The sequence below is a fragment of the Neofelis nebulosa genome, chromosome 10, assembly GCF_028018385.1.
Source record: "Neofelis nebulosa isolate mNeoNeb1 chromosome 10, mNeoNeb1.pri, whole genome shotgun sequence".
Lineage (NCBI taxonomy): Eukaryota > Metazoa > Chordata > Mammalia > Carnivora > Felidae > Neofelis > Neofelis nebulosa.
Window position 1 is genome coordinate 102,782,859 of NC_080791.1, and position 26,994 is coordinate 102,809,852.

Sequence of the window (26,994 nt, forward strand, 5' to 3'; positions counted from 1 at the left end):
AGCCCGCCTCCAGGCCACGTGTGCGCCCCGGCCACGCTTTCCGCAGCGAGGGAGGGGCTTGGGCCTGGCGGCGGGTTTTCCGGACTCTGGTTTGGGGCTCGAGCGGCGGCGGCCGGAGTCCTCGCCCCCTCGGTGTCCGAGTCTCCACCCTATTCCCCCCAGGTCGGCCCGGCTCCCGGCTCCATGGCTTCCCGCGGCAGGAAGCGGAAGGCCGAAGCGGAGGTGGTCGCGGCGGCGGGGAAGCGGGAGAAGCCGGCGGGCGACCGGAAGAGAGTGGAGGAGGCGACCGTCGTGATCGAGCATTGGTGAGGGGCCTGGAGAGGCACGGGGAGGCGGGCCAGGGCACACCGAGGCCCCGGCCTCTGAGCTTCCCCGCCTCTCCCTAGCACGAGCTGACGCGTCTACGGGCGCAACGCCGCGGCCCTGAGCCAGGCGCTGCGCCTGGACACCCCGGAGCTTCCGGTGGAAGTGAATCCTGCCAGGCCTCGGAGGGGCAGCTTCGAGGTGACGCTGCTGCGCCCAGACGGCAGCAGTGAGTGGGCGCCCGGGACCGGGGGCAGGCGGGAAGCGCCGGTCTCAGACCGCCGGCACCTCGGGATGTGGGGGAGAGGCTGGTGCGTGACGAAGTGACTTCGCTCTCGGTCTTTTCCCAGGTGTGGAGCTGTGGACTGGGATTAAGAAGGGGCCCCCACGCAAACTCAAGTTCCCTGAGCCTCAAGAGGTGGTGAAGGAGCTGAAGAAGTACCTCTCGTAGGGTGTTTGGAGCAGAAGTCCTCACGCTGAGGTTTGAAGGGGGCGGGAGGGGTGGATTGTGGCTATTTGCGAAGCAGCCCTCCCTCTACCCCATATCACACGAGATCTACCACTCGTAACTCTTCTTGCTCTCAGGATGTCCCCTTATTACTGGTAGGAAAGCTAGAAGTCGGCAATACAATTGTTTCTTATCAGTGTGCTTTTGGCTAAACTGCACGTTTCACTGTCCTTGAGCTAAGTCGTAGGATGCTGATGGTAATGTAAATGACCCTATAGAAATGCAATTTGTGCCCTTGGAAGATGCGGTTGTCCTTCTCTTGATCCCGTGGGAGAACCACTGTACTGTCACTCCTGGCCCCAAGGATCTGACTGGTTTTTTTATCCCTAATGCTCCTGCATGTTGTCAGGCACTGACAGCTGACTGATGAGCTGAGTGAAATGAGGCGGTAGGATGCAATCCTTGAACTCTCCTGGGTTTGTGGGCTCCAGGGTGGGGGGCACATCTTTCTCAGGCTTTAGGATTGCCTGGGCCCCTTCTCTAACCCTTTTTTCCCTTCTCACGTTCACAGCCTTCGGTCCCTGGTGACGTTTGGAGCATTTATGACGGGACATGGCCAAACTTCAGTCATGTGCCTGAAGCCCTGGTTTCTTCCCCTCCAGAAATGATGGTTCAGTTGTGAGGCAGCCCTCTAGTAAGGCACTGAAAAGTTCTTGGATTTGGTTTGCCTAATAAAAATTGAAACAAAGTATTTGAGTAATAACTTGGTGTTATGGTATTAGATGGACAGAGCTCAGCCTTTTGTGGGATTGGCTCCCTTTCTATTTTTCATATTCTAAGGTCACCAATTATCCTGGAGCTCCTAGGCTGTCTGGCACAGCGTGTGAAATACTTGCAAAAACTATGGGAAAAAAGTAAATTTATTTTTTTTTTAAAGCATGTATTTCTTTTTAACTCACTTCTTGGAAGTGATGATGGGAGTTCTATCTTTTTGGCCCCTGCAGAGGTTTGACTAGAACTTCAATAATGGATTGAATAAGCCCCACAGTAGGTACTGGAAAATGTCCTGTCACTCTTACCCAGTTGTCCCACCCCAGCACTGTTTCGAACCTTCTGAAACGCTTTGTTTCAGAGGGTGTTTTTTTCTGATTTATTATTAAACTAGCAGTGACTAGAGGTCTTATGACTTAGGATACCTGGCGTTGGTTATTTATGACCTAGTAGATTTGGGGACCACACAGTTTATAGTTTGACTTGTTTATCACTAACTGGAAAATAGATTACAAAGAAATAAGATGGTTCAGGTTCATAATTCTGTACCCATGGTACTACTTCTGCTTGGCTCCCAAAACCTGGGGAGGAGAGGAAGGGACCGACCAAGAGCTGGGAGCACACCTGCCTCTCCTGCTAAGGGGACAGGGCACGTGCTAGCCTCTACCAATACACCTTTTGCTAGTCAACATTTCCCACCCTCCCCCTGCCGCTAACCTGCACTACCTGTTCTACGTTAGTATGTCTACCTCTGTGTCTGACTCTGAGGAAGGGTCGGGCCACACAGAAGGAATACCCGTGGGCACCAGCCTCCCCTCTGACGTCCAGTCCACAACATCAATCTCTTCCTCTTCTGAGCTGGCAGGAAGTGGGTCCAACAATCCGGAGTTGCCAAGTTCCTCCTTGCCTGCCTCTGGAGCAGGGTATAATACCTCATCCATACTTAGGGACACTTCCGGCCTAGCGTCCATCCAGTTTGAACAGGGAGATGAGAGATCCTCATAGGACCTTTGGGGAACGTCGAGAGAGTCAATGTGGAGAAGCTTCTCTCTCTGACCATCCAGTGGCTGGGAACTGGTAATTTCCAGATCCGGAGTCCAAGGGCTTCCTACTGAAAGTACCCCCTCTTCACTCACCTCAGAGGGCATGACAAGGGGGCTGAGGGACTCATCTGGCTCTTTGTTCTCAGAGGGCATGACAAGGGGGCTAAAGGGCTCTGTTGGCTCTTTGTTCTCCCCAACAGGTTCCTTTTCCAATCCTGTGAGCTCCCTGGGCCAGAGTTCCATGTCTGGCAGACACCATTCCTCCCCTTCGATCCAGTTCTTTCCTGTATCTGCCAGGTGATAATTAGGGGTCCTGCAGCCCTCGGCTCCAGGACTCTCCAGAGACCCTGTGCGGGGCTCAATGTCTGAGCCACACAGCATGAAGTCCAGGATCTCCTCCAGCTCACTGGTGGCAGCGGCACTGGTGATGCGGTACTCCTCAGCCTCGCACGGCTGCCCCAGCAGGGCTGTGTCAAACGCGTAGTGCTCTCTGCAGTCCATATCCAACCTGGGCTCCTTCCCTACCGGCTCTGGACTGGACCCAAACTCAGACTTTGCCACTGGGTGGTCTGGGGAGTGGCTAGCAGAGAGCAGGAGATCTTGTAGCCTGGAGCACACAGGGGAGTCCTGACACAGATCTACTCTGGCAGATAACATTTCCTGCTGGCTCACAGAGGATGGCTGCGTCCCTGCAGGCTCTTCGGAGCATTCAGGTTCTGGGATCTGAGGGCTCTCTTGAGAGTTTTTGAGGGGAGGCTCTTGTACCACCTCCCAGCACGTCCCGTTGACAATCTTCCGAAGTTTCACCCTTCCAACCTGCCCCTCCTCTGCAGAGTCTGAGTTTGGTGCCCTGACTTCAGGGCTCCGCTTCTTGCTCCCACCTGTGTTTCCAAGACCAGATGGGCTTGGGATGCTTTGGAGAGGACTAGCTCTCCCTGGCTTCTCCTTGTCTTCTGGTCCTTTATTTATACTCTTCTGCCGCCAAAGACGCCGGCCAGGGGCTGTCGGTACCGAGCTGGGTCCGCTCACAGTGCTGGAAGGCTTGGATGTACAGACATCAGGAGATGGTTTTGAGCGACTCAGCCTGATCTTTCTGGGCAATAGTCGCTCATCCACAGAGGGGTACATACCAGGTGGGGAAACTGCTGTAGGAGCAAGGGCAGAGTCGCTCTTGTTCTCTTTAGGTCCCTGACTGTGGCTTGATGGTGAAGAGCTTTTTTCTTGTGGAGTTGGGCAAGCTCTGGCCTTCCTCTTGAGCAGAAGATTGCCAGACGAGTTCTCTGTGTTCTGTTGGTTGCTTTTCTCCAGGGGCCCCTCCTCCTTTCCCAAGGACTTGAATCTCACTAGTCCAAGAGGACAAGGAGTCTGGGTCACAGGCAGTGGAGTCCGAGGGCGGCGGGTGGATGCCAGCACCCTGGCAGAGATTGGTGCAGGACTTGGAGGTTGTAAGCACTCCCGGTTCAGTCTTCGGCCCGGGGGGGCCTTCACCAACTTCCCACCCTCTAGCTGAAGGGATTCTAGCTCAGAGACACGGAGCTGACGGGCAGCAGAAAGCACATCCTGGGCTTCTTCTCGAGATACTTCCATCTCTGAGGTATACAAGAAGTCCACCAGCTTCCTGAGTGTCCTGATCTTCAAGCCCCCCAACTCCAGGACCACCTTCCGACCCTGAGCTGGCCTCTCCCGCTGCAGGCGCTCTGTGAAGAAGGGGCTGCAGGCTGACAGGATGCAGCAATGGGCTGGAACTGCCTCACCTGGAAGGAAATCCAAACACTTTTGTTATTTCCTGCAAACTGGCATGTTCACAGGCTAAGCAGAGTCTTTACTACCCAAACGTGCTGCTCCTCTCAACTTCCTTCCATGGAAGTTCAAATAGGAGAAGTCTGTTCCTTCTGTTTGTCTGGAACCTTCTGACATTACCTAGCTAACTCACTTTTTATCCTTCAAAATCTAGTTTAGACATCACTTCTTCCAGAAAGCCTTTCCCCACCCCACTTCCAGTCTAGGTTAGCTGCTCCTGGGCACAGAGAGGTACTCTAGCTATCAGAGCACTTAGGTCTCAGTGTTAGAACCGTCCATCTCCTTCACTAAAGTGGAACTCTGAGGACAGAGACCATATCTATCTTGTTCGCTAAGATATACCCACCGCTTCACACAAAGGAGGGCATCAAATTTTTGACTCACAAGAATTTAAAATTTTTTACAGAAGCTGCTTGTGGTCTAACAGAATATGAGCTTTGGATGCATATAACCAGGGTTCATCTCTCTCCCGACCTCTTAGGCACTGCCTACCAGGCAGTTGTCTATTGTGAGCCACCTTCTTTATGGGCACTTCCCTGTCAATCTTAGTTGGTATCTCTCATGACTTCAGTTTCCAAAGGCTTGATGCTGACTCCCAGGTCCTACCTCTGCCTAGATACCTTTCCCAAGACACTGAACATGCATAACCTGCATCAACCTTTCTAGAAGGTGAACTCCATTCCTCAACCCCAAAACCTCCCATTTCTTACTTCAAAATAAGTATGCACTTTACTCCCAAGCCTGAAAACTAGAAGTCTTTGTTCTCCTTTACTCATTGTATCTAATCAAACATATTAAATTTATTTTTATTTATTTTAAATATATCTCTGTATAGAGAGATATACATAGATATATAGATACATACATATATTTTAGTAATCTCTACTCCCAACATGGGGCTTGAATTTACAACCCTGAGATCAAGAGCCACATGCCCTACTGACTGAGCCAGCCGGGCTCCCCCAAACATTAATTTTGTTAAAAAAGCGACCATTTCTTGAGTCCTTCTTGCATGCCATATAATGTACTAAGTAAGGGTTTTACCAGTATTCATTTATTCGATCTTCACTGAAATCCTGTGAAGCAGTTGTTCTTACAGATGAGTAAACTGTGGCAGAGCTAAGTAATATGCCCACCACAATTACATGGTTAGCAAGTCACAGGGAGAGGATTTGAATCCAGGGAATTTGGCTACAGAGCCTACGCCCTTAACTGCAGCAAGTTTTGTAAATTCTTTCTGATTATAAACCATACATTTCTATTCTCAATGCCTTAGTTTAGGCCACCATTCCTTCTCTTGGATTCCAAAATAGCCCTCTATCTGGGCTCAACAACAATCCAATAATTCTTCTCATGCAGCCCAAGTGTTATTTCTAAAGCTTGGGCCTTTTACATGATGATGACCTTCTTCTGAAAACCAATGAATACATTTCCCAATGTTCTGAAGACAAGACTTGCTTCCTTTGCATAACACTTCAGACCTTACATTGCTAATTCTCTAGCCATATCTCTGATCAATACACTTGCAGTCTGCACTCTAGCCATAGTGAACCACTCGCAAATCCCTGGTCACATCTATGTACATGCTGTTCTCCATGCCTGGGGAAATCTTTCCTCACTTCCTTCTACTTGTTTGTCTTCCAGATCTCAGCTAAGGGGTTATTCTCTCCAAGAAAATCTCCCTAACCCCTGTCCCCGAACCTCAAGTCTGGGAAGGTACCCCTCTCTTGTACTCCTCCATCATCCTTTACTTACTCCTATACTGCACAGTTACTTGGATGCACTGGTTATCCGAAGGTCTCCCCTTTACATGATTTTCGTACAAAGGGGGACTTTATCTTCATATATACTATATGCCCATGCTAGTACACTGTTCTAGTATACAACAGGCAATTGTGTTTTTTATTAGGAGTTAAGGAATGAATCCCAATTCTGTGCTTACTAAGAGAACCAACAGGCAAGTCGCTTAACTCTCTAGGCCTTGATTCGCTCATCTTTAAGATTGGAACCACATAATATTTTACCTCATAAGGCTGTCTTAAGAATCAGATGAGACACTATACTGGATGTACTCTGCAAACTGTAGAGTGCTACACAATGTTGGTTGTCATAATCCTTTTTTATAAATGAAGAAACTGAGCTCCGGAGAGACGAGTGGGACTTACTTGCCCATTTGTCACTTTGTTACTGAGTAACAAAACTAAGACTTAAAAAAACAACAACTAAGACTCTGATTCCTAGTGTTGGGCCTTCTACATGATTCCAGGCTCTACTTCATGCTGCTCGACCATTGTAAGTGTAAAGGGAAGGAGTGGAAATTAACTATTTTTAGGTCTAACAACAAACAACAAAACCCACCAATTTGAAGATGAGAAAAGTAAAGCAGCAGCTTGACGAGAAAATGGGAAAATAAGTAATAGTATTATTTAACACTTACATTGTGCTCAATTCATGAAGAACGCCGTTCTGAGCACTGTGTGTATGTTAACTCCATCTTCACAATCATCCTCTTACAATATTATCCATCTTTTACAGAATTTCTAGGCTTACTAAACTTTACAATTAGTTTCACGATTTAAAAGAAAAAGAGCACAGTCTCCTATTCACTCTTGAAAACAGCCAACTGTCCTCGAAACAAACAGCTCTTTACCAAATAATGTACAATACTCAAAGGTGATGATAATACCTTTTCTTGGTTTTGTGCTCTACTCCCTGGCCCTGAACTCATTTTATCTTATTCCATCGTGAGTATCCTACAGTGAGTGGCTTCTCAAGCGGGTCCCCACCAGTCTCTTACCTTCCGCCTGTAGAAGGACATCGCAGAACACACCGCTCTGTTGCTGGTGATGAAGCTGCACAAAAGCCAACCGCAGAAACCGGGGATTCCTATATAGGATTTTGGAACTGGCAGGAGAGCACATGTTGGTCTCTTAACAAACCTACGTTTTCACAGATCGGATTCCTGTGGACGAGATAGTACATTTCAGAGGAATGGCTGCACCTAATTTGCTTTTTGTCTTTGAAATGACAAGGAAATTTTGAAAGTGAGAGAGAATAGCCGTGAGTCGAGTTACCATAAGCCCAGAAATTGTGCCAAGGGTATCTCAAGAAAGAATTTCATAGTGGTTACATGTAGGAGCTCAGAAGCATGTGCACATTTGAATCTTAGTTCTGTTATGTATTAGCCTAGCTGTATAATCTCAGGCAATTGACCTAACTTTTCTGAGCCTCACTTTTCTCATCTATGAAATGGTAATGATAATAGTACTTACCTGGTAGGGCTGTTTTACAGGTTAAATGAGTCAATGCAGGTAAAATTGCTTAGTACTGTGAGTGCCTGGCACATAATAACTATCACTTCCAAAACGGTAGCTGTGGTTGGGGCACCTGGGTGGCTCAGTTGGTTAAGCATCTGACTCTTGATTTCGGCCCATGGTTTGTGAGTTTGAGCTTCGTGTTGGGCTCTGTGCTGACAGTGCAGAGCCTGCTTGAGATTCTGTCTGCCCTGCCCCTGTTCTCTCTCTTTTTCAAAAGAAACAGATAAACTTTAAAAAAAAAAAAAAAAAAAGTAGCTATTACCATTATGCTTAAACCTTCTTCATTCACGTTACCACCGAGACTCAACACCAATAGTGCTGACAACTCCTATTCTTCCCGAGCACCACACTTCTGAGTTCCATGAGTATAATCCCCAATTTAACACTTTTAAAGAAACAATATAGAACATAAAATTCTCTAGGAGGTTGTACACAACCTTCTTTTCTTTGAGCTCACTCTATCACACTAACCAGCAGAGGGTGCACAGTAAAGAAAAGCAGGTGCTGGACTCCGTGGGAAGGTCTCTCACAGAAAGAAATAAGGACGTTGCCACCCTTGCTTCAGATGTTCTTGACCAAAGCGAGCCTCACGCGGCCTGGAAACTGGCAAAGGATTTGGCCGTTCGGTTTGTCAGTCTGGTTAATCACCTGGCTAACAACGGAGCAAGGATAATTAAGCATCCTTCCCTTCCCGAAACAAGCTGGCTATTCTGACTTCAGGCTCACTCCATTTCCAGCTTTTTGCACTGAAACCCCCACACTCACTGCACAGCTGGCGTTCCTTTCCTGGCATGCAGTTTTCTGTCAGGTGGCACCGACGGCTCTGAACGGTTCCCGTCAAACTATCAGGAAAGAAGGGGACGGAAAGGTGAATTCAGAAAGGGTAGGCTCCATGTCGATTTCAGCCGGAGAGCTGAAAGGGGCGGAGGATGGCAGCTCTTGCAAGGTCCCAAACATAGGCTCTGGGGAAGCTTCCCGAGCCACCAAGCCCCCCGCCTGGCCCCCAGACCCGACCTGGAATAGCTCTGCAGAAGTTGCTCTTGGCGTCCTCTTGGTGCTCGGGTCCTCTGTCCAGCCTGCCTTGCTTCCTCCCAAAGTCGAGCCTTGCGCGGGGAGGGTTAGCAGAGCGGCACAGGTGGGCCCACGGCCCGAGGGTTCCGCTCCGCGTCCAGAAGCAAGGAATCGGGGTTGGCGGGAAGAGCAGGGCTTCACAGCAGGCCCTGCAAGGCTGGGCGCCCCTCACGCTCTGGGCGCCCCGGCCCAACTCCTTTGAAGAGAGACCTCTAGGCGCAAAGGTTTCTGGGAATGGAGCGTGAGGCTCCCGGAGGCCCGAATTCAGGGCTCGCCCTCACCACCACCTCCGGCCACACGAGCTTTGAAGCCACTCTCTGGTGCCCTCGTACCGCTGCGGGCCCGGCACCCTCATGCACCGGGAGGTGGTGACAGCCAGGGCCTGAGGCCACGCGGCCAGCGCCACACACCTCGCGCTGTGGCCCTCGCGCACGGCGCGTCGCGGGGCCCGACGTCCTTCCTCCTCCCCCAGCCCGCGGGCTGACGTCTGCCTGAATACGTCATCCCCATTGGCCGAAGGCTCCTCAGGCGGCCAATCACAGGGAGAGGAGCGCTTTGGGCGGGAGGCTACGTCTCGAGGGACTTGAGGGCCGAGCCAAGATGGTTGGGCTGCAAGAGGTAGGTGGGAAGGCCCGCCCGGGAGGGTTTCTTGTGGAAGCCGTCTTGTCCCACGGCACTCGACGAAATCACAGGGAGGACAGGGTCAGGATTCCCCAGTAGGGCAGCCTCCGAGGCGGTTGAAGGACACCTCCGTCTTCCCTTTGAAGACGCTGAAGGGGCTCAGGCCCCGCTGAGGAAGGCGTCTCGGAGGAAAAAGCCTCTGGATGGCTCTCCTCGCACCTTGATCAGATCTTTCTAACCTTGGTAGCTCCTTGGGCCAGGGATGTTCGGGAACAAGGCTGTTGGGCTAGTGTCTGGAATCCGGTTTTCACGGATCCCGCTCCACTAGAAACTGGTGGGACCAAGGGGGTTACGGAACTTCGGGTGTGGTGGGGCCTGCAGTGGCCTTCCAGACATGATTTAGTTAGCGCACCTCTTGACTGGCAGCAGCTGTTTTCAGGGGTGATGTAACAAATGATTTCAAGATTAAACATTGAGAGAGAATGCCAGCCCACGTTATAAATCTTGACAGCGGTTCCCCCCCATGTGTGTGTGTTAGGACCTGGGGCCTGGCTTCACTTCCACGCCCCGCGATGTCCAGCTCTAGGTGAAGACAGCTGAATCCAAAGCCATTGGGGACAGAGTGCGGAGAATTAAAACGGAGCAGCCTTCACGGAGGCCACCTGGAGACAGGACACGAAGATGCCTAAGACACGGGGAACCTGCAAAGGAACAGTGGAGAGAGGTGAGTAAAGTACGGTGCGCTCAAATACGGCTGTGAGTTCGAGCCCTGCGTGGGGCTCTGTGCGGACAGCTCGGAGCCTGGAGCCTGCTTGGGATTCCATGTCTCCCTCTCTCCCTCTGCCCCTCCCCTGCTCACTCTCTGTCTTTCTTCGTCTCTGAAAAATAAATAAACGTTAAAAAAAAATTTTTTTTAAGGTTTTTGTTGTTGTTTTTTTGTTTGTTTTGTTTTTTTGTTTTTTTATAGGATTTGAGAAGGTTGACAAATATGGGGGGATGGGGTGGATTTCCAAGTCAGGTAATATTTTCCTAGTTTGAGACCTCTGCTCTCAAGACGGAAAAAAGATCAAGGAACAGAAGACATTTTAGGTTGCAGTTATATTTTGAAGAGGAAGCAGTTCGTGAAAGGACATAAAACTTAGCAGAAGGAGGACACACAAGCAAGCAAAAAGAAAAAAAAAGAGAAGGCAGAACAATGCTTGTTTATGATATCTGTTACTGTGGAATCAAGACTTGAGTAGGTGGCTGGAGTACCAGTAGAGGTGATCCTGTGGGCTTGTAAGAAAAATATAAATATTATACCTCCTCATGAATTTATTGTTATTAGGATTAGATTAATTTTCAAGAACTGGAGAGGACTCCCTTCTTGGTTTCTGCTTTTTTAATCCAACACCATTGTAGTTAAATCTAGTGATAGTAGAATTTCTAAAGGGAATGATAAATGGCCATCCTACTCAGGGCTTCAAAAATGACAAACTTTTGATGGTAATATGTAGCCACCAGAGGGTAGAAAGGAGTAAAAATATTTTGTCTTCTTTTGTATGGATAGCCAGGGGGGTTTTTTTGGGTTTTTTTGGAGTTGAATTTTTTTTCATTTCTTCTCCTTGGCATTTATAGTTTCAGTCTATTTTAGAAGTAGAGTCAACACAGCACAGAACTCAGCCCTATATAATAACTTTAATATTTATTTGTTTTTAATATTTCTTTTTTAAACACGGTATTATTTCCTAGCTCTTCCCTAATCTTTCAACGTTTTATGGTATCTTGTTTTTCTTTGTGTGTAAGTGCTGGTGGCTTGGGTGGGGGGAGTTAAACTTTGAGAGCTGTGAAACCGAGCACACTGAATGTAATACTCCATGCGGTAAAAACAAATGAAAGAAAGAAAAAAAAAAAAAGAAAAAGCTCTGCAATAAAAAACAACCTTGTATCTCTAAACATATCCTCAATCCATTAACTTCTCCCTGTTTTCACTGTTACTACTGTAGTCCGCTTTGTATTACTGCAACTTGACCTTCAAACTAATTTCCTTGCTTTCACCCGTACTCCCTCTTTAATCCATTTGACACATAAACAGCCAGATCTTTTCAAAATCTGAGTTAGATTATGTCATTCTGCTGTTGAAAACCCTCACAGGCTTTCCTCTACCTAGGAATAAAATCAAGGGGCACCTGGGTGGCTCAGTCAGTTAGACATCCGAATATTGATTTTGGTACAGGTCCTGATCTCCTGGCTCATGGGATGGAGTCCTGCGTTGGGCTCTGCACTGACAGTGTGGGGCCTGCTAGGGATTCTCTCCCTCCTTCCCTCTCTGCCCCTCCCTCACTTGTGTGCGTGAGCACTTTCTCTCTTTCTCAAAATAAATAAATAAACATTTTAAACAAAGAATGAAATCAAACTCCTTTCTCTAACCTGTAGAATCTTTCATATTCTTATCACTCCCTCCTCATTTCGACACACTGCTGGATTCAGCATGTTTCAGCCTCACACTTGAGGACTTTGGCATTAGTAGTTACCAATGCTCCTATGTTCTTATGATTAGCTGCTTCTTCAGATTTCAACTTAAAGATTTCAACTTAAATGTCAAACTCTCTGAAGAGTTTGTCCCTGACATCCAGGGTAGAATAAGCCACGAGTCATTATTATCAGTCTTTTTTTTTTTTTTTTTAATTTTAATGTTTATTCATTTTTGAGAGAGAGAGACAGAACATGAGCAGGGGAGAGGCAGAGACAGAGGGAGACACAGAATCTGAAGCGGGCTCCAGGCTCTGAGGTGTCATCACAGAGCCCCTTGCAGGTCTTGAACTCCTGGACTGCAAGATCATGATCTGAGCTAAAGTCAGACACTTAACCAACTGAGTCACCCAGGTGCCCCTATCAGTCTGTTTTAAATCTCTGCGTAGTGTTACATCTGACATTTATTAATCTTCTCTCTCCCTCCACTAGCATGTAAGCTTTCTGAGAGCAGGAAACTGGTCTACTCATTATCTTTGACATCCAGAAGGTACCTGGCTCACCGTAGGGACTAAGAATAATCCAAGTGGAACTCATCTTTTTGCTTTCGGTCACCTGACTGTAAAGAGTTTATCCCTCAGTGAGTATTGATCCTTGTGATGCTTTATTTGGAGACAGCTATTTCAGATAAATTTAAATTTTAACTTTTTCATCACTAAATTATCTTTTTTTTTTTTTAAGTGGGCTCTCTGCCCAACGTGGGCTTGAACTCATGATCCTGAGATCAAGAGCCCTATGCTTTACTGACTGAGCCTGTCTCATGCTTTACTGACTCAGGCATCCCCTGAGTTATCTTTTTTGGTTTGTATATAACTTTATTTCGAATGTTATCTACAAATTCGTTACTATAAAATGACTTGCCCAGGATTACATAACTAGTAAGCCAAGAGACTTCATTCACTCACTCATCTGTTGCTAAATACGAGACATTAGGCTGAGCTCTGGGGTACACCATGAGCTAGAAAGATGCCATTCATGTCTTCATGGAGCTCATCTTCTGGTGAAGGAGACAGGAAAACACACACACTAAAGGAAGGCAAAATACTTGCAAGTTTTTAGTGACGATGTGAAGGAAACAAGACCAATCCATCGCTAGAAAAACATAGAATATTCTAAAATGTGGCTCTGATCTAGAGCCACGAACATTTCTTGTGCTAGTTGTTTTCCTTTGGCAGTCATCTTTGGCTTTTGAACTTGCTATGGAGGACCAGGAATACTAGATGGAAAGAGAAGTAGAAGATGTGATAAGATAGTAAGAGAAGGTTCCTAGATAATGAGGGTTAAAGTTCGTGCATGTCTCTGTTTAATGTATTAATTTCCCAATCTAGTTAGTTTGTTTAAAGCCCATCAAACAAGTGCTGTGATGCCTGTTTGGTCTTCTATCCATTCTGAGAGAAATCCTTTTTTGGCCACTTTAGACCAGATATGAGGGGGTGGATAATGACTAGATTGCCTGATTAGAAGGGCACATTCATGCTGAGGAGTAGAATTCCAGTTTAAATAGATAAGGAAAGGTCAGATTATGGTTACTAAGGGTGACTTTAATGTATTGAGTGAGTAAACGTGGCACCTTGAAAGCAGATGAGGAACTTGGCTTTTATCCTGACCACAGTGTAGGGTGATGGAAAGAGCATGGGCTTTGGAGTCAGATCAATGAGGGGACCACTTCTTAGCCAGACGAACTCAGGCAAGTTTCTTCAGCTTGCTGAACCTTGATTTCCTCATTTGTGAAATGGTGGTAATACTATCTCCATGGTGGGTGGTGTTTTAGAAGTTAGAGATAATGAGTGAAAAGTGCCTTTCACATGATAGATGCTCTGTCATTGTTTGCTATTATCGGGCAATGGTGAGCCACTGAAGGTTTTGGGAGAAGGTAGATACTGGTAATAATAACTCATTCTTAGTGAGTTTATATTGTATACTGTATGTTGCTTTAAGAACTTTATATGTGTTTTGATTCTCACAACAGTACTGTGAGAGATATAGTTATTATCTCCTCTTTATAGTTAAGGAAACAGAGGCTCTGAGAGATTATGTAATTTGTTCAAGGTCACATAGGAATACATTTACTTAAGTATGCTTGCAGGGAAGGAAGGTTTGAAGCCAGGCAGCCTGACTGCAGCACCTATGCTCTTAACTATTACTCTAGATTATGAAAACTTTATGAAGATTCATTTGGCAGCAGTCTACAGGCAGATTTTTCAGTAAGAGTAAAAAAGGAAATTTTCAATTCATCATTATCATTTTTCTTTAGTAACCACTGAATGACCATAAAATGCTAGTCTTTGTCAAACATGTAAAAAAAAAAAAAAATCCAATGTCTGTCCTTCATGGCCTAACAGTGTAAGAGCATATTAAGGATCATTTGCAGCTCAGGAAAAGAATACCTGTATAATCCTTTATGTGGGTTAAATGTAAAAAGAGAATGTATGAACTAGATCATCGTAAGCTTGAAGTGCACAAAGAAACTGAATTTTCTTAAAGTGAGACTTTTTCTTACACATGCTGTTATCTCCTCTAAATATACTTCTTACTGAATTCCATTTATTCTCCCCCTCAAACCCACATTTTTTTGATTTGGGGACAAATGGGAAGACAGTGATTTTCCTTAACAGCCCAGTGGGATACAGCCTCCTACCAGTTGAAAGTATAGACACGAAAAACTGTTAACAAGTCCAACATCTATTTTTTTTCTCCTTAGCTATAATGCAGTTAAACCAAAACACCGAAATTGAGAGTTTACCTCAGATATTCCCTACCATCCAATCAATACATAGCGGTCCTGTTTCTAGGATTTTTCTCTCCTTCCCTTCCTGTCTTCTTTTGGGAAAATGCTTTGGGGTTGAAAGCAACAAACCAAATAGCAGCAGGCAAATCAAATCTGCTCTTCTCTTATTTCCCTACCCGGAAAGGAAGGGAGAGGAAGCAAGAACCCCACCATCAAAGAGAACTGGAGCTTAGGCGTGCCATCCCAAGGAGCCCTTGTTCCTTCGGCCCCCCCTGGAGCTCTGCAGTAATTCCTCAGAGATTGTGTAGTCTCCACTTTAAATATAAATATATATATAAAACTTCCCCCTGTCTCTTTCTCTCCTCCTCTCTCCTTTTTTATTTTTTTAATTTCCTATAATAAAGTTTCCTATTGGATAAAATCAGCTCCCTGATTTATGCCTGGCTCCTATTGGAAGTTCTCAGGGGCTGACATCACTTAGGAAAGCGAGGGGGTAGGGCTGCCAGATCAGTTTGTCACCACCCAGGCTCCCTAGCCTTTGGCTGGGTGCAACTTCCATTTTAGGTGTTGGATCTGAGAGAAAAAAAAAGGAGAGAGAGAGAGAGAGAGAGAGAGGGAGAGAGAGAGGGAGAAAGAAGAGCAGGAAAGATCCTGATCCTGAAAGGAGGAAGAAGTGGCGAAAAATCAAGTACCCTGCTGGATTTGTCTTTCTCAGCACATTGACGAAGCCTTGGGTTTCTTTCTTAAAGGACTGGTTTTTAGAAGTCCACATTTGAGGTGTGTGCCTTTTTAAAAAATGTGTGTACAGACGGGTGAAGGAGGATAAGCCAAGTCGAATTTTTGTCTTACGGTAACCAGAGGGAAGTTAAAAACGAGAGCTTCTGCTGTGCTGACGGGTGACTTTTAAGCAATTGTTATTTTTTCTTTCTACTTACTTTGGGGGAATTTTGGTATTTTATTAGATTAAAAAGTAAAATATTCAAGACCCAGAAACAAACTTGTAAGCTCTCTCTAACATAGGGAGACGAATAGATCCAGAGGGGTGAGAGCAAATTTACATTTACATGTAAATTTACATTTTTGTATGTTGTTTGATTTTATGTTTTCTTCTGGTGTTCAGCTAACAAACTTCTATTTTCAGAGCCCAAACCAAAAGTTCGGTTTTTTGGCATGTTGCGTGTGGGTTGGGAAAGGAATTTGTCCGGGTTGGAAGCTAGTTATACAGATGGTTCTTCATATGTTTCAAAACTTTTCTCCCCCTTTATCATTAGATTTGTGGAAGTGGAAAGTTGTAGGGAGCTTTGCAGCTTAAATGGTGGTGTTTTCTCCCCCAGAGAGTTTGAACGGCCCAGCTCAGTTCCAGCCCTGCTGTTCCTGGGTGGATCCCTCTTTCACTTTTCCAGGTGCGGTGGGTGGGAGCCTCATTCTCCTGCGAGACGTAGCCTCCTTACTTTGCTTTATAAAAGAAAACAAATGGGTCCATGTTAACCAAATTGCCATTTCTTTCTCCCTAAGACTACATTTGATGACAAAGATTTGTAGAGGTGTTACATGTTCAGTTTGCAAGTACCATAACGTTTGGTGTATGTGCTTAAAGGGATAAGGAAATTCTAATCATGCTTTTTAACTTCACCTGAATAAAGTGGCAACACACCTGGAAATATTTGTGCCTTCTGAAAGGGCCTTGGATCAAATAAGGTGAGGTTAAGAGAAAACATTTAATGCAGACTTTAGTGTTGAGAATGCATTTGAGAAAGTACAACAGGAATAATTATTTTTTAACCCAACTGAAAGTCGTTTTTTGGAGGTCAGTTTTTGGTTTGGTTAATTTGCCATGAAATAAAAAATATGTACGAGCCGAAGGCCCGTGACTGCTTTCATATACTTAATCTTAAGATTTGTCTTTTCTTTTTGCAAATCCATTCTTCCAAAAATACTGTTTCTAGATAATTATATAGCCAACTCATCAGGAGCTGAAAACTGAGTATTCTCTTCTTTCTCTCTTTGAAAATGCGCATCGGTCTGAAAATTAGAGCTGGAATAGATACTGCCCTGATTGTAACAAGATAGGCCTTAATAGATAAGCTGCCCTTTAGCTTTAAACTGGTATGTATCTTTAATAGTCCCCTGATTTCGTGCCCCCCTCCCATTCTTTTTGGACTACAACACTTCCTTGAATTTCTTTTCCAGAATGAGAGTATTTCTTGAAGGATGATTTCATCCTGGTGAGGTTGTGGCTTCCGAAGAAACAACTTTGTTCCTTCTTTTAATCTAATCTATGCGAGGGCTACAGTCAAATTTTGATGTCTGGATCTCATAATTATAGCAAGTGCAGCAACAAAGAAAAAAGATAATGTGTACAGTCTGTTCGACTATACTTCTTGCTTGAAAGAAAATTTGGAAAATATTAAACGTTTTCTCTGCCTTGACTCCAGCCTAGGGGAGGTTTCTTGGTGGATCTTTGGAGGGTTGGTCATGTTGCTGCCAGAGTGTCGGTTTCCCACTCAACCTTTAGGGGGAGGGATGAGGGAATCTGAAGAAGGAGTACAAAGGCAGTTTGAAAATAGGTTCTGGATGACTGAGTGGTGGTGATTTGGGTCCAGCTTTAAATACTGGGCTTTGTGTAGCTGCAGTGAGCATCCTAGTAACTAGCGTCCAGGAATATTTATTTCCACGACTGAGGCTTTGTTTTGACTGGTGTGTACTATAGAGCCTTTTGGTTGATAAGATGGAAGATTTGTCTCTTACCTCACCCGTACTAGTTCTTTCAGGAAATATAAGGGGTGCAAATAAGTAAATCTTTAATTTTTTGTTTTGCTCCTCATTGTGGTTTTGGGATAAAAAATGCCGAGTAAGTATGAGTTGTGCAGATTTTTCTTTTTTTGTTTGACTCCTATATACTGTTGGTTTCTTTGTTATACGACTAAGGTATGGTCTGTATGTTCCAGGTGGGTGTCTCTTTTGGGTGGTTAGAGTTCTACTGCCTTTCTTAGGGTTCCAAATTATGGAGAGTCGCAGGGGCTAGGCTATGTTCTCTCAGTATAAAAATTGGGACTATTGTAGATTTTTTTTAAAAAAAAGCTCGGAGTAATTGCGATTCAGCCTTAGGTTTATGAGGTAGTTGCTCTCTAGGGATGGGTGAGACAGGACGGATGCAAATAAATCAAGCATAGATCACTATTCAATTGGAATAACAAAATGATTAGCTCTGTATAATTTATTGCTTTCTATTTTAGTACCCAGTGGTCCCCTGTTACTTCCAGCCCTTTCTCCCCGCCCCCCTTTTTTTTTTTTTTTACTGCATGCTAAGCATTTTGCATAAACTATTTACTTAATTTCCCACCACTGTTTTTGTTGTTTTTTAAGGACTGTGAGCCTCAGAGAAGCTGAGGTTTGCTGAAAATCTCACTGCCCGTGAGGTTTGCTGAAAAATCTCACTGCCAGTAAGTGGCCAAGGCCAGGATTAAACCCTCCTCTGACTAACTACAAATTCCATGGACTTAGCCACTAATATACTACCATTCTCCGGAGAGAATAGAAACAAGAGCCAGAACTAAAATGAGCCCTTGCTAGAGGCAGGAGTGTTTAATTTTGCAGAGTGCCAGTCCCCCACTTAGAATTCCAACCCCCTGCATGTTGGAATAATATATGTAAAAAATCCATTTTCCATAAGCCCCACAGGGACCTGAATATGCTAGAATGGATATTACCTCAGTCTTTAAAACTGGGATCTTCCCATATGCCTATTATTGCTATCCTGACTTCTTGAACTTACCGGAAATGCCTCCAACTTTGATTATCACTGAAATTTCTTCTTCTAGAGAATTTGCAGGCATGTGGTTTGGAATGATATTGGCAACTTGCAGGGAGAGGCTTGTAACGGTAGCTCAAATAATGTTTATCACACTGTGTTAAAGTTGTCTACTTCTTTTTGTCTTTCCTTCTAGACTGTGAGACTGTCTTCTATGTCCTCTTAGCACCTGCTTTAGTCTCAAGTATATATCGCAGTGTCAGTAAGCCTTGGTTAAATAAGGCATTTGATGGGAATCACTGAGGGATTTTGTGGGGAAGACTGAAAGGAAGTCAAGGTGGGGAGCAGAACAACTTCGATTAACAAAATCACAGTGTAATTTAGAAGCTTCTGCTGTAGTCAGTAGTTTCAACCTTTTACACATTTCCTACCTCCTATTTTTTTTTTTTTAATTTTTTTTTTTCTTTCAACGTTTTTTATTTATTTTTGGGACAGAGAGAGACAGAGCATGAACGGGGGAGGGGCAGAGAGAGAGGGAGACACAGAATCGGAAACAGGCTCCAGGCTCCGAGCCATCAGCCCAGAGCCTGACGCGGGGCTCGAACTCACGGACCGCGAGATCGTGACCTGGCTGAAGTCGGACGCTTAACCGACTGCGCCACCCAGGCGCCCCTCCTACCTCCCATTTTTAAATGAAGTTTCTGGAAATAATCAAAGATTTAACATTTTAATCAAAAAAATAAAACACCTCTTTTCTGGATGAGCTGTCAGGTTCCAGACAGGGTAGTGTAAAAAGTAGTGTAAAGGGTAGTGTAAAAAGTAAGGATCATAACATTTCATAATCTAGGTGGCTATTAACTTCAACCACTGAAACCTTAAATATAGCCACTATCTAGGGGAGAGGAACTTCTTACCTGAAACTTACTAGGGCAGCAGCAGGGAAGTATTGCTTTCCGACGTGTTAGAATTGAGTGTTTTTTATACTAGTTAATGAAAACATAAAAAGCTTGGGATGATAGTTTTGAACATCAGTGTTCCAAAGAAAGTATGTTCGGATATCATTGTATTTTTTTGTCAGTGCTTCTGCTATGAAACTTCAGATTTTGTTCAAGTGTATTGGGAAGTATGAGTTTAAGAGAACCCAAATTAATTTTCATGGGTAATGTAGAACAATAGTAACAGGAAACTGCCTAAAGGAATGATTCCTAGGTTATCAGTATGTGATTTCATGTTCTCTTCCATTGCACAAGGATTAAAATGCCATGAAAAGCTAAAATAGGAATTGCTCTGCCTAAAATGCAGCTGACTGCAGGGTTTCCAATAGAGAGCATCGATACGGCCTGGCAGGGACATAGTAAGGAGAGAACTGATATTCTGGTTAGAACTAACGAGGGGGAAATAAGGGTATGGATTGATTTGTATTTGGTTATATTATATAATATATTTTGGGGAGTAAATGTCCGCACTCCATTCTATTTGGAATTGAGTGTCATTGGTTATTAAATATTAAGCACTGAGAATGGAGCCCACAGTTACTGTTATGGTTCAGGGACAGTGTTCTCCATTTTTAGGGCCACTTCCTCTGCAGTGAGTCCTTCAGTCTGACTGGAGTGGCATGGGCAATTTAGATCAGACATTTAGTGGGGACATTATAAGGATCCAGAGTTTTTTCTTAAAGCCTTCTTTGCTGGCCAGCAGGTAATTTGGTCATCACTTTGGCAAACTATGTCCCATTACATGATAAAAACAACCTTGAACTTTTAATTTTTTTTAAGTTTATTTATTTTTGAGAGAGAGAGACAGAACAATTGGGGGAGGGGCAGAGAGAGGAAGAGAGAGAATCCTAAGCAGGATCTGCACTGTCAGCACAGAGCCTGATGCCGGGCTCGAACTCACGAACCGTGAGATTATGACCCAAGCTGAAACCAAGAGCCGGAAGTTTAACCGACTGAGCCACCCAGGCATCCCTCAACTTTTAATTTTGAAAAAATGTTGAACTTAGAGGAAAGTTGCAAGAATGGCACAAGAACTCCAGTATACCCTTTAGTCACCCAGACACCCACAGTTAACCTTTTGCCACGAATGTTTTATTTTTCTGTATTTTTTGATCGATATGCTGACTGAACAGGGAATTTCCAGTCTGAGAGTTCCACAGATATGGAGAGTCAAGGCAGTGTAGCATAGTGGTTAAGAGCATGGATCCCTGAGCTGGACTACCCGAGTTCAACTCTTGCTCTGCCATTTCAACTCTTGCAATAGTGGGTAGATTGTTTGGTCACTCTATGCCTTTGGCTCTGTCAGTAAAAGGAAAACAGTAACATAATCCATCTCATAGAATTGTTGTGATGCCTAAGTGATTTAATATATCTAAAATTCGTCGAATGGTGCTCAGCTCATGGTAATGCCTTGTAAGTTTTTGCTATTAGAATGGATGCTTTAAATGAATTCAAACATCATTTGTCTGTTGGACTAGATACCCTTTAAGGTACTCTATGGTATGGATGTTTGTATTATGGAATAAATGGGCTTCCTGGATGAGTAAGCTAACTCTTTTTTTTTTTTTAAGATATTTTAAGTAATCTCTACCCCCAAGGTAGCGCTTGAACTTACAACCCTGATATCTTGCATGCTCTACTCACTGAGCCAGCCAGGCACCCCAAGCTAACTTTTTTTAACTGGAAAAATGGTGTCTAATAATAGACAAGTTTGGGGAGTTATATGGGCAAGGTTGTCCAAAATTTAGGGATGGATAACTTTTAATAAAGTAAAGTGAGGCATTAGTGGGGGAAGAGAAACAGGTGGCAAAGCTTGAATATCTTATGGTAATTTCTTCAGAGACTTGGAAACATTAGGGGAAAAGAAGGTTTCTCCCATCTTTTCTATCTACAAGAGATAAAATTCTAGCATTCAAGGGTAAACTTTCTTTAATTTTTCAGAGACTGGACTGGAAAAGCTTTGGTTGGTTTATTATTTTTGACTTTGGACCAGATTGTTTACCTTGAAGTTTTGGCCAACCAGGATTTTGTAGGACAATATTCAGCTATGAATGGTTGTATAGAAAACTCCATAGAAATAAAGGCAGGCTTTTACTATCTTTTTTCTTCAAATAAATTCCCCTTTTATGTTCAGGAAAATTCATTCTCTATTTTCAACCCCTATTTATGGACATTTGTAAAACTGGGGTGTGTAGAAATTGTGAGTTCATTAATGCATCCTGTGAGAAGTGTGCTTAAGAAAGAGGTCTGCTTTTGCATGCGGAAAAGCCAAACTGTGGCCTGTGGGAAATATATATTTGTCAGAGGCAGGCTTGCCTGGAAATTTCTAGGTTTCTTCTGGCTGAAGGTTTTCCTTCCCCTCATACTAACTGACCCATGAAACTAATGTTCTGAATAGTATTTTAACTAATTTCTGTTGGCACTTCATAGCTTCCCATCATAGCTCCCCACCCAACTCTTTGCATTTCTTTAAACCCACATTTCCCTCCACTGATTGCTCTACACTTTCTCCTTTTTATTTGCTTTCCTGACCTCTGGTGTTCCCTGTCTTTTCTCCTGAGGTTGGTAGTCTTCTTGGTCATTGCTTTGCCTCACTAACACTTAATATGGAAGAAGTTTCTGATTCTTATCATAGAATAAACTACACTGATGCTAAAGGTACAAGTATTAGGATACTGCTTCTGGTTTCTTTCAGTTAGATCTAGATTAGGGTAAATTGTGATTCAAGAAGATCTCTTATAATAATGCAGATTAGTTTTGGGGCGCCTGGGTGGCTCAGTCAGTTAAGCATCTGACATTGGCTCAGGTCATGATCTCGCAGTTCACGGCACAGGTTCAAGCCCCACGCCGGGCTCTGTACTGACAGCTCACAGCCTGGAGCCTGCCTCAGATTCTGTCTCCCTCTCTCTCTGCCCCTCCCCTGCTCGTGCTCTATCTCTCTCTGTCTCTCTCAAAAATAAATAAACCTTAAACAGGTTAGTTTTTATCTTTTTGATTTTCAGATTCCATCCACATTTACCAATTAATTACTCTCTTTCATTCTATTGGCAGTAGAGCGAAAAAAATACATACTTTTCTAAGAGTAAATTAATAGTTTTGTGTGTAGCTTCCCATGTTGTTCTGCATTGGAATGCAGTAGCACATTGAGAGATTGCTTTGCGGAGTGAAAAGATTTTTGTTTTAGGGAGCTTATATTTTAAGAAACCAAAATATATTCTGATGGTTGAGGACATAAGACCTTGTTATATAGAAACTAGGTCAACTTTTCAATACTTTTATCAAAGCACCTACAGTTTCCATTTCTTTGCAAGTGAAGTGAATCTCATTGAAACAAAGTAGCTTGTGTATATTCAGCACACTTTTAAAATAGAGTAGTCTGTTTTAAAGGAAAAATTGGTGCCAATCTGATTTGTTTCCACGGTTTCTTTGCTGGAGTAAGGGAGGTTCTGTAACCTCTCTGTTCTGCTCTCCATTGACTACGTTGTAAACCAGGGCAGAGCTGGCCATTTGAATGTCTATCCTGCTGAAGGTCAGCCAAATCTGCAGGTTAGGCTACAGGAGACCCCAGTTGATGGGGTCACAATTAGGACATAGTTACATTAAATGGAAATCAAAGATGTCATTAAGTGTGTTTCCTGAATTAAGCAGCATCACAGGTCTTTGAAAAAGAGAGCTCCCAGCAGTAAGCATGAATCTTTTTACTCTTTCCTATTTTTCTTTTTAAAAATTGCCTTCTTAGGCAATTCTAAGAAAACATGACAGCATTCTTTCTTTGTCCCATCCTATCTACTACCTTACATGAGCTCTTACATGAGCATGTAAAAAATATCTATTTTGTACCCATTCATAAGACTCAGAAGACAATAGATAGCCCAACATATTAATTGAAAGAGTAAAATGTTGGGGTGCTTGGCTGGCTCAGTTGGTGGGCTGCATGACTCGATCTCAGGGTTGTAGGTTTGAGCCTTATGTTGGGTGTGAAGATTACCTTAAAAAAATCTAAAAAAAAATATTAAAAAAAAATGAGTGAATTGCTTTGCACATGTATATGTCACCCTCTTGGTATAGAACTTTATTGCTAAAAACTTTTTTGGCAGCGGAAGGGCAGGATTTCTTTACTCCAAATATTTAGTTGTAACAATACAAGAGTATCTTTTTAAATCTCCTAACAAGATATGAATAAACCTCTGTGTGCCTAAGTGTATACTCTTAAAAAATATAGAAAGAAAAATGAACAAAGTTGGTTTATTTTTCTAAAATTTAACTTTTTGTTTTCATTGGAAGAGTGAAACATCTTCATTCATTTAAAAGAAATTTGAGGGGAGCCTGGGTGGCTCAGTCAGTTAAGTATCCAACTTCGACCCAGGTCATGATGTCACAGTTTGTGAGTTCAAGCTCCACATTGGGCTCTGTTGTCAGCATGGAGCCTGTTTCAGATTCTCTGTCTCCCTGTCTCTCTGTCCCTCCTCTGCTCATGTGCTCTCAAAAATAAACATTAAAAAATTTTTTTTTTTAAATTTTTTTTTTTTTCAACGTTTTTTATTTTTGGGACAGAGAGAGACATAGCATGAACGGGGGAGGGGCAGAGAGAGAGGGAGACACAGAACCGGAAACAGGCTCCAGGCTCCGAGCCATCAGCCCAGAGCCTGACGCGGGGCTCGAACTCACGGACCGCGAGATCGTGACCTGGCTGAAGTCGGACGCTTAACCGACTGCGCCACCCAGGCGCCCCAAAAAATTTTTTTTTTAAATAAAAGAAATTTGAGAACATGCTGTATGCCATGCACTGGAATATAACAGTACATCAGACCTCACAGAGTTTACTTTCTAGTTGGAAGAGACGGATAATAAATAAGCAAGTAAATGTATAGTATGCTAGAGTGTGTTGATACTATTGAGGAAAAAATAAAGCAGAATACAGAGTGGTGAATAAGAAGTACAAGGGTAAAGTGAGGTTTTTAAATGTATACTGAGAGTGGTCAGGGAAGTCTTCACTTAATAAGGTATGTTTGAGAGAGACCTAAAACATATTAGGGTGAAGTCATGTAGATATGAGTAGAATGTGTAAAGGTCCTGAGGTTGGTTGTTACCAGTGAGCAAGAAAGATGAGAGGAATAGTAGATCTGTTCAGAGAGGTTCAATGGGTATGTGTTGTGGGGAAGAGGGGACAATTTAATTTAGGACCTTGTCGTGCACTGTACAATACAAAAAAAGTCTTCTTCAGACCACAGAGACAACAAATGGTAACAATTTTTTGTGTGTTCTTTGTAAAGAGTTGAGGCAATACCTGACCCAACTTCTATCTTTGTCCCATTGCAGAAGTTCCATGTGAGTATAGTCAGCACATAATTTGCAGAGTAGCAGATTTTGCATAGATTGATGACCCTTGTCTTGGAGAATATAATAGTAGGGCAGCTACTTAGAATAAGCTTGTATGCGTTTGGGAAGTGAGACAAAAATTTCCTCCCTAGAGATGTATTTCTCCACCTTCTTATCTACATAGTCGATTTTCTATGAACAGGAGAAGGGACAGCCTACATCTGGTACAGTTTCTTTTTGAGTACATTTGTGCTTTGGTTTATGACCAAATATGCCTGCCCCACTTATCTGTTGTTTTTCTGTTTGTTCATTTGATCAAAAAGCCCCTGCTTCCCCAAAGCCCTAATCATTGGGATTTAATGGCTTCAGGGACCATGTTGTAGGTCACCATTTTCATATTTCTGTTTTGCTCATGGGAGGAGATACTCATCCCTGATAACTGTTTTCCCTTTTTCCATATGTATGTTTAAGCATTAAGGGTTATTAAAGCATATACTGAGCTGGTTGGCCTGGTTGACTTTGGTGGGATTGAGGAATAAGCACCAACTATTTAGTGATCGATGTTCTGTGGCAACCACACATGGGAAAGTAAAAGGATATTTGATTACCAAGAGTACTTGTGTCTTGAATCACCATTCTTACTTTCCCTCTCACGATAATCTTGTTTAGCTAGTCTGTCCTTCAGTGAAAGAATCTCTGTCTCCCTCTCTCTCAGTTTGGAGTTTAGCTCTGCAACTTGACCTGGTTACCCTCTGTCCTTCTTTTTAATTATACCTAGTTGTCATCCTGTTACTTAATATCATCCTTGGGAGATGACTTCAATCAGGAAACATTTATTTCCCTTCCATCCCCTTCTCTGGTCAAGTAACTGTATCCTCTTGCATAGGAAATACTCTAGGCAATCACAGATCCCCCAAATTTTGAAGTCGCTTTAAATAACTGCTTGATGTGTATTGCTTCAGCATTCAAAGATGTTTGTAGTTGTCTTGAAAGTATGCTTTTTAGTGGCATTCTTTTTTCCTAAATCTTTAGTGACACATGCTTCCTGTGGAAATATTTCTCTTTATGGTTCTTCTAAAAACATTTTGCTACTCATTTGCTCTTACTCAAACCAGAAGTTAAAGTCACTTGCTTGAATAAATGTCATAGATAACATTTGAATCCAGAGTTTCTGATTATTTCTGTTCTATTGTCAACTGGGCTAGAATTATCTGGGGTCATGAATGCTAGATATGCGACTTTAGACTTCTTTTGGGATATATGGAACCAATCTTTGAAAATGTTGGCACAGTTCTTTGTTTCTTGGAGGAAAATTAAACCAAATCAGTTTTTAAAAGTTCATTTATTTATTTTGAGTGAGAGAGAAGGGGGCGGAGAGAGAATCCCAAGCAGGCTCCATGCTGTCAGTGCTGAGCCCAATGTGTACTCCATCTCACTAACAGTGAGATCCTGACCTGAGCTGAAGTCAAGAGTCAGAAGTGCAACTGACTGAGCCACCCAGGCGCCTCTAAACTAAGTTGTTTTAAAAATAATCAGGGTTGTCCAGTCTGCAATGTAAACAGGGATATCCTCCAATGTAGGAGCTCAGGATTCTAAAAAATGAGATAATTCTTTCTAGGTTCTGAGTCTAGAATATAGGATTTAGGACGGTGTCATTCTAGTCATTCTTATATTTAAACCCAGGCTTTCAAAGAGTCACTAATCCGGCTTGGAATAATGATCTGAGCTGTCTGGTGAACAGCAGAGCAGGCCCAAATCCTATATTTAATAACCAGTGCCCTTTCTGCTGGAGGAGTGTGGTGGCCAGAGGGTTGTCAGTGATAGGCTAGTACAGTGGTCCCAGTAGCTATCAATCACTTTGAGAGCTTTTTATTTTTTTTTTATTATTATTATTTTTTTTATTTATTTTTGGGACAGAGAGAGACATAGCATGAACGGGGGGGGGGGGGCAGAGAGAGAGGGAGACACAGAATCGGAAACAGGCTCCAGGCTCTGAGCCATCAGCCCAGAGCCCGACGCGGGGCTCGAACTCACGGACCGCGAGATCGTGACCTGGCTGAAGTCGGACGCTTAACCGACTGCACCACCCAGGCGCCCCTTTGAGAGCTTTTTAAAAGCATAAATTCCTAGGCATTCTCTCTAGAAATTGAAGTATAAGGGGTGAGGAGGTAGATTTGGGCGATAATATTTTTTTTTTGTATTTTGAATTTAAAAACTTTTCATTTTTAAAAATGTTTATTATTTATTTTAGAGAGAGAGAGAGAGAGAGAGAGAGAGACAGAGCACGAGCAGGGGAGGGACAGAGGGAGACACAGA

At 43.6% G+C, this 26,994-nt stretch overlaps 3 protein-coding genes across 14 annotated transcripts in view; 2 read left to right on the plus strand and 1 right to left on the minus strand.

Annotated features, from left to right (window-relative positions):
• The first annotated feature begins 16 nt into the window (after positions 1–16).
• SELENOH (selenoprotein H) lies at positions 17–1,502 on the plus strand. Its single transcript, XM_058689069.1, has 4 exons — positions 17–305; positions 387–532; positions 654–784; positions 1,323–1,502. The coding sequence occupies exons 1-3, from the start codon at positions 184–186 to the stop codon at positions 752–754; spliced, it is 369 nt and encodes a 122-aa protein (XP_058545052.1). The 5' UTR covers positions 17–183; the 3' UTR covers positions 755–784; positions 1,323–1,502.
• Positions 1,503–1,664: 162 nt separating this feature from the next.
• BTBD18 (BTB domain containing 18) lies at positions 1,665–7,864 on the minus strand. The gene is made up of 2 exons (XM_058689063.1): positions 7,163–7,864; positions 1,665–4,319 (listed from the first exon to the last, which is right to left on the minus strand). Exons 1-2 carry the CDS (start codon positions 7,284–7,286, stop codon positions 2,254–2,256), a joined length of 2,190 nt encoding a protein of 729 aa, XP_058545046.1. The 5' UTR covers positions 7,287–7,864; the 3' UTR covers positions 1,665–2,253.
• A 7,263-nt stretch (positions 7,865–15,127) lies between these two features.
• Positions 15,128–26,994, plus strand: part of CTNND1 (catenin delta 1) — a 47,519-nt gene continuing 35,652 nt past the window's right edge. For 5 of the 12 annotated variants that reach the window (XM_058689049.1, XM_058689052.1, XM_058689059.1 and 2 more), the window contains exon 1: positions 15,129–15,390. The gene's annotated coding sequence lies outside the window, so the exon portion shown is untranslated. Of the gene's footprint in view, positions 15,391–15,947; positions 16,017–26,994 lie in introns of all 12 variants that reach the window. The other 7 variants (XM_058689056.1, XM_058689057.1, XM_058689053.1 and 4 more) reach the window with 3 other exon arrangements.

Coding starts and splice junctions, on each gene's coding strand:
- BTBD18 (XM_058689063.1), bottom strand. CDS start 7,286: ATGTGCTCTCCTGCCAGTTCCAAAATCCTATATAGGAATCCCCGGTTT. Junction 4,320..7,162: donor TGTCCTTCTACAGGCGGAAG/GTAAGAGACTGG, acceptor ATTTCCTTCCAG/GTGAGGCAGTTCCAGCCCAT.